This window comes from Dreissena polymorpha, chromosome 6 (genome assembly GCF_020536995.1).
Source record: "Dreissena polymorpha isolate Duluth1 chromosome 6, UMN_Dpol_1.0, whole genome shotgun sequence".
NCBI classification, from domain to species: domain Eukaryota; kingdom Metazoa; phylum Mollusca; class Bivalvia; order Myida; family Dreissenidae; genus Dreissena; species Dreissena polymorpha.
The window spans coordinates 75,040,635-75,054,166 of NC_068360.1; the positions used below are offsets into that span (position 1 = coordinate 75,040,635).

The 13,532-nt window shown below is 37.4% G+C and overlaps 1 protein-coding gene across 5 annotated transcripts in view; it reads right to left on the bottom strand.

Annotated features, from left to right (window-relative positions):
* The window catches only part of LOC127834131 (sodium/hydrogen exchanger 1-like), a 76,699-nt gene that overhangs the window by 15,869 nt on the left and 47,298 nt on the right, over nt 1–13,532 (bottom strand). For 4 of the 5 annotated variants that reach the window (XM_052359760.1, XM_052359761.1, XM_052359762.1 and 1 more), the window contains exons 16-20: nt 10,507–10,572; nt 9,615–9,724; nt 9,370–9,432; nt 6,755–6,828; nt 590–711 (exon numbers count right to left, since the gene is read on the bottom strand). In XM_052359760.1, the coding sequence (XP_052215720.1) occupies nt 590–711; nt 6,755–6,828; nt 9,370–9,432; nt 9,615–9,724; nt 10,507–10,572 (435 nt within the window). Of the gene's footprint in view, nt 1–45; nt 287–589; nt 712–6,754; nt 6,829–9,369; nt 9,433–9,614; nt 9,725–10,506; nt 10,573–13,532 lie in introns of those variants that run through there. The other variant, XM_052359764.1, reaches the window with a different exon arrangement.

Sequence of the window (13,532 nt, forward strand, 5' to 3'; positions counted from 1 at the left end):
GTGCAGCTCCATGAGATACACATGCATATTAAATATCAAGTTGCTATCTTCAATATTGCAGAAGTTATGACCAATGTTAAAGTTTTCGGACAGATGGACAGACTGACGGACAGTTCAAAAACTATATGCCACGCTTCAGGGGTATAAAATCTCAAATTAAGTTAATTTACCTTTTCCTGCCTAGAAGCAATCAGTATAAAAAGAGAACTGCTTGCCAGTAACTCGCAGGCTGTTCAGATTTTATGCTATTTGCTGCTCATCAGTACCTTATGGTTGAAGATAAACCCTAAAAAACTTGAGTCTAGTAATAAAGGTCTTAAATTTCATTCTCAAATGGGTAAAAGTGTGTAATTGAGAGGTAAAGGTTGAAAGAACAACATAAATTTGTCAAAACATCAGTTTTGAAAGTCTGGATGGAACAAACACAAGCCAAGCTGGTGCTTTAATTCTATAATCATTTCAAATATATTTTATGAAAGACTTGATCTTTAAAGGGAACAGATTAGAAAAAAATCCCAAATATCCTTAGTTTTAGTCTTTACAACTGAGGGTGGAATAAAAAGAAACAGAAAGCAGAGCCGTTGCTTACATTCTGTGAGACATTGAGCGCCACCCTCAACATCATCTTCAGGTCCCGTCTGTCGGAATCCTGGGACTCTGGCATGGAATTCTGGGATATCAGACGCTTACGACGACGCTCCACTAACTCCTCTGAAATCAGAAGAAATCACGTTATTTCAGACCAACCTAAGGCGAGGAAAGTGCCCGACCTTGCAGGGTTCAACTAAAATCTAAATTATATCGCCCCATTGGTGCAAAAAGGTACCATGTGCCATCTAATTTCAATGTCACATGATACCCTTTTGCACCAGAGGGGAGATATACAGATCCAGCAAAGTTTATATACATATAAAGTAAGTGTGACATTGAAAGGGAGGAAATGAGCTGGAAGGAGGAGAAATCACACCCCTGATGAACACTCAATGTTGGGCTATGTTATGGAGAAACTGGGCTTATGGCATGTTTGTACAATGTTGTTTAAGATAAGTTTGTGCAGTCTGCACAGGCTAATCAGGGACTATGCTTTACACTTTAATGGTATTTTATTTCAAAAGCTTGTTCTAAACCAAAATCCAATATAGGCGGAAAATGTTGTTCCTGATAAGCCTATGCCGAAACAAGAGATGTGTTTGTCAGAAACACAATGCCCACTATTGCGCCGCTTTGAAGCCATAAATTTGACCTTTGACCTTGAAGGATGACCTTGACCTTAAACCACTCAAAATGTGCAGCTCCATGAGATACACATGCATGCCAAATATCAAGTTGCTATCTTAAATATTCAAAAAGTTATGACCAAACTTTAACGAAGGTTAAAGTTTTAGGAACGAAAAATACAATGATATTTGACCTTTGACCTTGAAGGATGACCTTGACCTTGAAGTTTCACCACTCAAAATGTGCAACTCCATGAGATACACATGCATGCCAAATATGAAGTTGCTATCTTCAATATTGCAAAAGTTATAAAACTTTAACCAAGGTTTAAGTTTTGTGACACACACATACAATGACTGACTGACACAATGACAGACAGACAGACAGGCCAAAAACAATATACCCCCGATCTTTCGATCCGGGGGGCATAAAAAGTTTGTACTAAACTGAAATCCAGTTTAGGTGGAAAGTGTTGTTCCAGATTAGCTTATGCCGACTGTATAGGCTTATCTGGGCTGACACTTTATGCAAATTCATGAAGCCTATTTTAACCAGAACTAGGTTCAATGTTATCCATCATCTCATTTGCATTGACAAAATAACACACCTCGGAATAAAATTTGGTACATTTCTATCCTGTACAACTAGAGCTTTGTCACAGACGTGACGAATACCCCCACATGCCGCATTGACACAGAATATTTGGCATGTTGTCTTCAGAAATGTTTAAAACGCACTAAGTGACCCCGTGAGCTGGTTTTTGACCCTGCATGGCCCATGTTCGAACTTTACCTACACATCATCTAGATACAACTTCTAACCAAGTGTGGTGAAGATCGGATGAAAACTACTTGAATTAGAGAGCAGACACCATGCTGAATGTGTAAAACGTACTAAGTGACCCAATGACCTAGTTTTTGACCCGGCATGACCCATATTCCAACTTGACCTAGTCATCATCTAGATTCAACTTCTTACCAAGTTTGGTGAAGATAGGATGAAAACTACTTAAATTAGAGAGCGGACACCATGCTCAATGTTTAAAACCCACTAAGTGACCCTGTAACCGAGTTTTTGACCTGCCATGACCCATGTTCGAACTTGGCCTAGACATCATCTAGATACAACTTCTGACCAAGTTTGGTGAAGCTCTGATGAAAACAACTTGAATTAGAGAGCGGACAACATGCTGAATGTTTAAAACGCACTAAAAGACCCCGTGACCTAGTTTTTGACCCGGCAAGGTTCAGGTTCGAACTTGGCCTAGACATCATCTAGATACAACTTCTGACCAAGTTTGGTGAAGATCGGATGAAAACTAATTAAATTAGAGAGCGGACATGGACAGACCGACAGACCGACCGACCGACAAGCTCACTCCTATAATATACCCCCCTAAACTTCGTTTAGTGGGGGTATAATAAAACACATTATGCTCTTGGAAAACTGGCCTTAATGCATATGCGCTAGGTTTTCCCATTTTAGCAGTCTGTACAGGCTAATCAAGGACGACAATTTCTACTTTTATGTTCGTTTAAATGATGTTTCTTCTAAACCAAAATCCAGCGTTGGCAGAAAGCATTGTCCTTTATTAGACTGCTGGGGCTAATCTGGCGTAACTCTTAACGCACTTGCATTAAGCCTAATTACTCCTGATCGAGGCTCATTTTACACTCTCATCAAGCCTTCAATGACAAAATTAAAAGCCTTTCAATAAACTTTGGTACAGCCTACAAATCAATAAATGTGCTGTGTTTTAATGACACCATTTGGTTCTTTTTCATTACCTCATTTTAAGTTATTATTTTATTGAGTGCACATACTTTAGTTCATTTTATAAAGAAAGGCAGACAATGGTAAAAATGATATGATAAATAGAAAACTTGATTTAGTGTTCAATATATATAAAATCTGACAAGAGTTGTCCTTTCATAATATATTTTATTAAACTAGTTAAACTTAATAAGTAAGCGAGTCTTTAGCAAGATTAATATATGGTCAACAAATAAATTTTACTGAGTGAAACCAAGTGTATCATGCTTTGAAGGAGGCAAAGGGAAATAACATTTACATAAAAGTTATGATAAACAAGGAAATTGTTTACATAACGAACAAGCGATGTGTTTGTGAAACACTATGTCCCCATATATTTGACCTTTGACCTTTCACCACTCTAAATGTGCGGCTGAATGAGATACACATGCATGCCAAATATCAAGATGCTATCTTCAATATTGCAAGTGCACATTAAATGAACAATTTTGACCCATATATTTGACCTTTGACCTTGAAGGATGACCTTGACCTTGACTTTTCACCACTCAAAATGTGCAGCTCCATGAGATACAAATGCATGCCAAATATTGCAAAAGTTATGGCAAATGTTAAAGTTGGAGCAAACAAACAAACACACAAACCAACCAACCAATCAACCAACCAACAGACAGGGCAAAAACAATATGTCCCCCACTATAGTGGTGGGGGACATAAAAAGTAACGACACAAAATTGGTTGGTGAAACAAAATGTAGCAAAACAAAACGCTTCATAATTAATTTTACACATATTAAAGATACAAATATCAACAAGCAAATTCGTTTTAGTTTAAACCTATTTATTTTAGCTCGATTGCATCGAAAGCCTAAGGCTTATATAAACGCTCTCGAGTCCGTTTCCTGGGCCTAGAACCATTACTTGGTGTCTTTGGTGGAGATCTAAAGAACGCTCCCACGGTGGGGATCGAACCCGTGACCCCCCGGTCGCAAATTCGTTGAATTGATATCCCCTGCCAATATGCTTCTGGACACAAAAGTGTTATATTTGACACTCAAAAAAGCATTTTTTCAAGATACAAAGGGCCATAACTCCTTTATTATGCAATGGTGTACTATGCCATTTGGTGTGCATCCTCTTATCCATATATATCATACATGCCATAATTTTTTAGGTCCAAAGAGGGACATTCCATAAAAAATTGTCGGGACATATGACCAAAAAGCAGGACACCTAAAACGATCTATCATTCCACCTTTACTATAGTCAGTATAGTACAAACAAAAACTCTTGATACTTTTATTCAAGACATAAAACATCTGATATGAAGCATGAAATCTAAAACATAACAATAACAGTGTTATTTAATAAGACAATAGCAAACAACGAAGATAATATTCATCTGTTTAAGAGTACAAAATCTAGAACATTACGACAACAATACTCATTATATTAATTTCAATGGCAAACATTAACGCAGGGGAGGCTATCCAGTTGACTGAAAGTACGGGTTACAGTACACTATCTACCGAACAGTTACATTAGTTACACACGGAATGCGCGGCCATACACATTTCCGTATTTTGTTTTCTTCTTATATACACAGATTAAACTGAATTGTGAATTGTCAGGCGCTGTATTGGGGTAGTGTCAAACTGTCATGAATAACAACACGTTGTTTTTAAGCATGTGTCCATGCGCAGTTTGTTACTTGTCAATTGTCGCGGCTTAATTGGAGTAGGGTCAAACTGTCATGCATAGCACCTCATTGTTTTTAGCTTAATTGGAGTAGGGTCAAACTGTCATGCATAGCACCTCGTTGTTTTTATTACAATTACACTAGACAGGATGGGTATCACTTATTGGACTGTTTGTTGCGATTTTGGTATATTGCACATTCGAAATATCCCGCTATATTGGAACTAAACATTGAATGTAAAAGACTCATTTATGACGTAGCGTTAATTTTACAAAACAATTGTTTTGTAAACCGTTTCAAACAAATACAAAATAAACACATTTTCAACATTTATTTCATTATAATAAAACTATCGATAGCAATAAGCGACCACTGTCTTGAAGACCACCATGGTGTGAATGCCTGATGAAATCAATAATTAGCCAATAAATTGCGGATAAGGTGTCATAAACAACACTGGTACACACGATAAGTAGAATCGGATTGTTAATTGTGGGCAATAAAGGGATTAGCGGTGTTAAGTGTTAGCGAAACAGAGCTTGAATAGCGAATTTTATTGGGAACCTATACACCTTACATCGTTTTTTACGAATGTCGGGACAAATCGTCTCATGGCGGGACGGCGGGACAAAGGGCCCAAAAGCGGGACTGTCCCGCCGAGATCGGGACGTATGGCATGTATGATATATATACTCATACCAAGTTTCAATGAAATCCGCCAAAGCGCTTCCAAGATATGGCTCCGGACACAAAAAAGCATTTTTCCAAGATAAAAAGGGCCATAACTCTGTTATTAACAGATGGTGTACAATGCCATAAGGCATGCATCATCCTCTTATCCATATATATATACTCATACCAAGTTTCATTGAAATCCGCCAAAGCGCTTCCAAGATTTGGCTTCGGACACAAAAGTGCCGGACGGACGGAAGGACGGATGGAAAGACGGACGGACAACGCCAAATCAATATCCCTCCGCCTATGGCGGGGAATAATAACGGTTACACTACACAAAACAAGACGGTTGCCTTACGGCTCTAACCTGAGACCCGAAGAAACTTAACTATTCCAAGAACGTGGCGTTAAGAAGAATAAACGTACTTAATGAAATATACATAATTAATTTCTAGGTTCATTCTTTTGGCAAACTGTTGATATTTGAAAATGTTTCAAACAAAGAACATATATTATGTACATATTTAACCATTAGACTATAACTTTATGATAGACAACTCTACTGGAGCAACCCAGTTAGCCAGTAGCTGGTTGTCTCTCCTGAAAAGCAGGCTGTCTATACCAAGGTCAATAGGTAAATTGTCAATTATTTGAGTCGTGTTCTGAGAAAACTGGGCATAATGCATGTGCGTAAAGTGTCGTCCCAGATTAGCCTGTGCAGTTCCCACAGGCTAATCAGAGACGACACTTTCTGCCTTAATTGGATTTTTGCTAAGAGACTTCATTTAAACGAAAAATGTCATAAAAGTGGAAAGTGTCGTCCCTGATTAGCCTGTGCAGACTGCACAGGCCAAACTGGGACGACACTTCAGGCACATGTATTATGCCCAGTTTTCTAAGAACACGACTCATTTATAGATCAAATGACTGGATTCCAATTACAGCTCCTAACATTAAATATTGGATGAAAGGTAAAATAAGATTCATATAAAACTGTTCTTGTTGTTCTTCAACGATTAGAACAAACTGATGTTCTGGAAAATAAATATAATAATCTTAATCTGAATTAACAGAAAAATATAATTAGAGTCATTAAATAGCATTAGAAGTTTGCTTGTTTTCCATTAACCCTTTTACTCTACGCAGCAAGATGAAAATGGCTATGTACACACACAGCATAAAACCAGAACAGCCTGCGAGTCACTCGCAGTCACACTGTTCAGGTTTTGTGATGTTTGCTGCTCATCAGTATCTAAGGGTTTGAAATGAAGCTTTTAAAACTTTAAGCTAGTAAGAAAGGTCTTTAACTTAATATAACTTTCTAAGGAATTACTAATGTGTCAATATATGCATCTTGGTGGGAAAGGTTTAAACACACAAAACAGCGTACCATCCCTCAGCAGGGCCTTCTCTTCATCGTCGTCATCCATGGCCTTAAGGCAAGCAGAACTTGTGACAGTGCTCCTGGGAAAACAAGCAAATTCGTTGAGTTGATAGCCCCTGCCAAATGCTTGCAACATGATACTCTGTACACGACATCTATACACTTTAATACAGATTTTATTAAACCTATAAAAGCAGTTCTAAAAATGATAGTGACAGTGGAAGGACACACGTACGGACAATGCCAAAACTATATCCCTCCTCCTTCAGAAGGGGAGAAATCAAAGTTCCAGATAGTGATATAAGTGATAAACGTGTATGCTGGGACTATTAGTGATACAAAAAATTAATTAATGTATGTTTGGATTATTAGTTATTCAAATGTATATTTGGATTATTAGTGAAACAAATGTATGTTCGGATTTTTCAGTGTTTTCTACAGCATTTTAATCACATAGCATCCATCAGTTAACCTACTATCAACTACATGGGTCACACCGAAGCTCTAGATAGTCATATCAGTTTATTTTTGTTTGTTTGTTTCAAATTTTTGGGCATTTTCAGCAGTTTTTTAGTCATATCACATTGGTCGGTTTCCAACTCACACTTTTCCTGGGTTAGCTGGTTTACCAGTATTGATGCCAGTAACCGACTACTGGAACAGATGTAGGGAGAAAATTGCTGTTAAAATAATATCATGACCTATAGCCCAAAAAGTTATGTGGCTGGGCTGGGAATCCACCTAGCAGTTTGGATGTTTGTCCAGGGCCAGTATTCACAAACTTTTTAAGTCTAAATTATAGACTCAGATTTAAATTTTCAAAATTTAAAAATCTTTGTGTAAATCTCTTTATATTGAATGTGATTGTTTTATGATAGGAGTAATGGATAAAACAATATTTTGATTATATTTTAGGTCTGAGTCTATCATTTAGACTTAAACCTTGGTGAATTCCAGCCCCACAAACTGAGCTAGAACATGCCGGCCTGTTTTGATAGGGACAAGATGTAGATTGTAATTTGATAATGAATACCACTGACAGTATAATTTTATATATTGAGCTAATAGACAAAAAAAATGTACAAGAATATACAAGTATTTTCTATATAAACAAGATGCATTTGTGAAACACAATGTCCCCCTATATGATGTTTGACCTTGAAGGATGACCTTGACCTTGTGAAGGATGACCTTGACCTTGACCTTTCACCACCCAAAATGTGCAGCTCCATGAGATACACATGCATGCCAAATATCAAGTTGCTATCTTCAATATTGCAAAAGTATTCATAAAATGAGCGATTTTGGCCACATATATTTGACCTCAAACCTTGAAGGATGACCTTGACCTTTCACCACTAAAAATGTGCAGCTTCATGAGATACATATGCATGCCAAATATGAAGTTGCTATCTTCAATATAGCAAAAGTTATTGCAAAATGTTAAAGTTGGCGCAAACAGACCAACAGACCAACGGACCAACAGACCAACAGACCAACAGACAGACAGGGCAAAAACAATATGTCCCCCACTACTATAGTGGGGGACATAAAAACAAACATAAAACATTTTAGCCCTGATATGGGAAAATGGGTTTAATGTGTTGTCCCAGTCTGCAAAGGCGCATCAGAGACAAGACTTTCCACTTAAACTGGATTTTAAGCAAAAGATACTTCCTTTAAAGGAATATTAAAACAAGGGCTGTTCGTAAAACATGCATGCCCCCCATATGGGCTGTCAGTTGTAGTGGCAGCCATTGTGTAATACGTTTTTTGTCACTGTGACCTTGACCTTTGACCCAGTGACCTGAAAATCAATAGGGGTCATCTGCCAGTCATGATCAATGTACCTATGAAGTTTCATGATCCTAGGCCTAATTATTCTTGAAATATCATCAAGAAACCATTTTACTGTTTCCAGTCACTGTGACCTTGACCTTTGACCTAGTGACCTGAAAATTAATAGGAGTCATCTGCCAGTCATGATCAATGTACCTATGAGGTTTCATGATCCTAGGCATAAGCATTCTTGAGTTATCATCCGGAAACCATTTTAACTATTTCGAGTTACTGTTACCTTGACCTTTGACCTAGTGACCTGAAAATCAATAGGGGTCATCTGCTAGTTATGATCAATGTTCCTATGAAGTTGCATGATCCTAGGCGTAAGCATTCTTGAGTTATCATCCGGAAACCATTATACTGTTTCGAGTCACTGTGACCTTCACCTTTGACCTAGTGACCTGACAATCAAATGGGGTCATCTGCCAGTCATGATCAATGTACCTATGAAGTTTCATGATCCTAGGCCTAAGCGTTCTTGAGTTATCATCCGAAAACCATCTGGTGGACAGACCGACGGACAGACCAACCTGTGCAAAACATTATACCCCCTCTTCTTCGAAGGGGGGCATAATAAAAGCAGAAAGTGTTGTCCCTGATTAGCCTGGGTGGACTGCACAGGCTAATCTGGGACGACACTTTACCCACACTGGGGGGACTGCACAGGCTAATCTGGGACGACACTTTACCCACATGCAAAAGGTCCAGTTTTTCCAGAGCAAGATTCATTCACAAAAACGAGAAAAAATCATTGGATATAAATATGTGGAAGTACATACAATCCGGAGTCTGTTCGTGGCAGGTTGGACACTCCGCATAACTGCAGTGTCTTGTAGTGCTCCCTGGAACATGAAAATACAGAAAGTTACACTGAAGGTGGATTTTTTTTTTCAACCTTAAATTGGGAATTTTAAACAGTCAGTTGGAATTATTTAATTTTTTTTGTTAGATTGGGAAAGAGGCTAAATTTTGGCCCACATTTTGAAAAAAAAGGAAACACTGATAAGTATGTGATAATTCTCACCTCATCATGAGTTTCAGATAGTACTTGTTCATTTCATCAAAGTCTGTTTTCTTGGCATCTTTCAAAAGGACGGCGCGGAAATACTTCTCATCCAAGGAATCAAACTTTTCCTGGAACATCACACATTCTGTGAAATAAGTTTACACACAAATTTTTAATAAATTTATCTGACACTGTTTTTTTGTTTAAACGAGTGAATTTATTTTTCTATCCAGTTATTAAGGCAATAAAGTGTCCAATGTTGAGATGGTGTTTTATCATATGATCATTGAAAGTCTTTTAAAGGGCTGTTGAATAATGATAAACAGTACTAAAAATGATTATTTTGCTGTTCTACTGCTTTACTTTAATATTACAATCCACTGTGATGTTGACTTCTGTTCTATAAATTGATAAGCATCCATCCCCCCTGATGTAAACAGGCAATCGACTTGGATGATGGAATGACTAAGCATTCTCAAAATAATATGTGGAAATACATGGTCTACTGACCAACTATCAGACCGACTGGTACAAAGCAATAACCCCTGCTTATTCTTCAGGCAGGCTCAATTATAACTTCAAAAGAAGGCAATGGACACATCATATTATACTTAGTTCATTTGAGATTATCATTTTGAAAAGACTTCCTTCAAACAAAAAATCATAAAAGGAAAGACAGTGTTGTCCCAGATTAGCAAGTGCAGTCTGCACAGGTTAATCAGTGACGACACTTTCTGCCTTAAATGGAATTCCTATTAGAAGAAACTTCCATTAAAAGAACAAGCCATAGACGCAAAGTGTCATCCCTGATTTGCCTGTGCAGACTAGCCTGTGCAACACTTTACCCACAAGCATTAAACCCTGTTATCCCTGAACGTCTCTCATATACAGATTTTGAGAGATGACCTACCCGTATATAGTTCTTCCCAGACACACCGATGATTTCTTCTATGCCAGCCATCAAATGGTCATTCACCTGGAAAGACAAATAATCATAACAAAACTTCCGCTTCCGGTGTTGTCAGACGCGAACGTTTGTTTCAGTGCAAAATAATGTGGATTATCAGATATATCTGGATATTTCAAAATAACAAGTGAGTCTCAACATGAACTAAATGAATTGTTCTAATAACATATAACTTGTATAATAAAACATTATTATGTTATTTTTTTCCTTTGTGTTGGACGATATAAGGCTGATTTTTCAAGACGTTATCTCGCGCCAAATTAACGGATTTACGGATTGACAACTGCTCACTATCTCTTGTCCGCCGGAACGTCACGCATGAATGCAACACATGTTTATACTACTGCTGCAAAATTGGATAAACGCAAACAGTTACCATTAGATGAAAGCCATGATCAATTAATTTCGTACATATGGGAGGAAATAAAAAACAAGAAAAATCGCAGAAACGAAAGAAAAGTAGTACTACGGACCAGAATGAAAAAGGATTAAAGCAGCAGCGTCAAGGCTCCAATACAAAAGATGATGTTACTGTAAGTGATATTCTAACACAAACACACTCTGTTCTTTACCCACCAGAAAGTGATAATAACATGCCTGTATTTGATTCAGAAGTAACGTCTCATACATCGAATACATTGGTCGAATCTTCACCCGACAATGACAATTTTGAAAAATACGTACGAGAACAATTCAATTTTCTCAGGATATCGGTCTCAAACGTTCTTGAAAAACCAAACATTATAACAAAGCGCCTTGACAAATAAGAAATCAGAATGGAGTGCAATGAAAGCATGTGTAAAGAACAAAGCAAATCTTTAGATTTTGCCCACAATGAAATTACTGACATTAAGACTAAAAGTACAAAAATGAGTGCACAGTGTGAATTCCCTACAAAAATCATTGAATGATGCAAATAAAATAATCGAGGATCTTCAACGGCCACAATTAGACTTCGAGCGCCAAGCCATTAAAAACAATCTTAGGCTGGTAGGTTACCATGAAATAGAAGGCGAACATGGGGAAGAAGCTGTGAAAATAGTCCAATCGATATTAGAAACCGACTTTAAACGACCAGATATTGTAGTGGAAAATGCGTACAGAGTAGGAAAAAAACAATCTGGAAAAGTGAGACAAATAGTGTTTAGAGTAAGGTCATTCAATCATAAACTGGCAATTTTCAGCTCAAAGAAAACAGCTCTTGACAAACGCAATTATTACATAACGGACGATTTAACTGAATTCTACCGTGAACATAAATTGCAACTGAAACCGATTATCGACCAGGCATTGCGAGAAAAGAAAAACGTGAAATATCGCAACAGTGCGCTTTTCATTGACGGTCAGCGCTACAGGGGACCGATAACCAGCAAAATCTCAAAATAAGGGCCCAGCGTCAAGGATCGAACAAAGTGACTAGGAGGAAGCCCAGCTACAGTACAGCTCACGCAAAACCAGCAAAGTCCGCGGCTATGCCGCGAATAGATTCTTCTGTTAACGTATTTTCGCCGCGTATTTACTCGGCATGATGCCGAGGCACTCAGCGAAATTTCACGGAGTGACGCCGCGTCTGTTTTTGCCTCGGCATCGATTCGCGGAGTAACGCCGCGTAGATGCGGCGATTCGCCGAGTATAACTATTTACAAATATTGATTGTATACTAATCTACAACACATGTTATCGAAATATAGAAACATACACAGAAAATACGCTGTGCGATTGTTAACATTTCTCTATATCTGCATACATTTAATTAAATTATCAATCGGATGTCATCTGTCAAAACAATTATTGTGTCTGTCGATAACTAGATCTATATTGAGTTAAAGATTACACAGTTAAATCTCGTAGATTATTTCGGAAACGAGACTTGCTTTAAACGTCTGTCATGTCGCCAAAATTGTTGCTCAATAATTTAAAGAAAATAAATGTAGTATTAGATACACATTTTACAACACGTACATGATTCTAGGCTTGTTATTCTTTAGCAAGGCAACCAAAATTCTAAAGATGGCTGCCAGTGCAGCAACCATCTGCGAAAAAAGAGAGACATATTGTTGTTGCTTTGTCTAAGTTATCACTATAACATTAATATGAGGATAAACAGTGCACCCACATCTCAACCTGTGCTTTGCGACACACTCTTTATAAATTTGAATGGGTTGTGTGCATTTCAAACTTGCGGTATAAAAAGCTATAACATAATTTTGAAAACTAAGATTATGCAATAGCGAACAACTTCAGTGCCTTCAGCGATTTGATATAATGTTTTATTTGACCGTACGATTATTAAACCTTTAACATAACATATTTTTATAAATCTTAAACTTGTAAAAATTCCAAAGTATGTATGTTATGTTCAATACCCGTTATAATATAAAAATAAGGCTTGCACTCTGGTATATATATTGTTGGGACGCATTGGCCATGGCATGTATTACTAGTATGTATTTGTCTATTGTTGAAGATCGTGTACCTTAAACATGATGAACGGGAGGGCTTGTGCGCTTGATATTTCGTTTATGTTAATACACCCAATATTTATAAGACCCATGGCGAACGCCTCATAAGTTAAATTGTACTTGTGAAATCTGATACGGCTTTGGAAAATCCCGGTCTGTTGCAATCGATACCCCTGCAAAGCTTGTTTTTGTATATGATAAAATAGGTTTTCAAGTACGTCCTTTAATTTTTGGGCTTGCTGTTTTAAGATTTTGTGAAATGGGAAGAACATATTTGCAATGCCAATTATTTTCAATGAATAACTTAAGTCGGGCAGACATAGCTGATATTTTATTAACTACTTTTATGTATAAAACTTCCGTGTGTAACGCAAATGCTTGATATATATTTGTTATTCCAATTTTTGGAACTGGACATACCGATCGTTAAACTGATACTATATTTGCACACTCTTAAATAAAGAAAAGAAAATTCCCCTACAAGCTGGCCATTATTTACGTTATTGA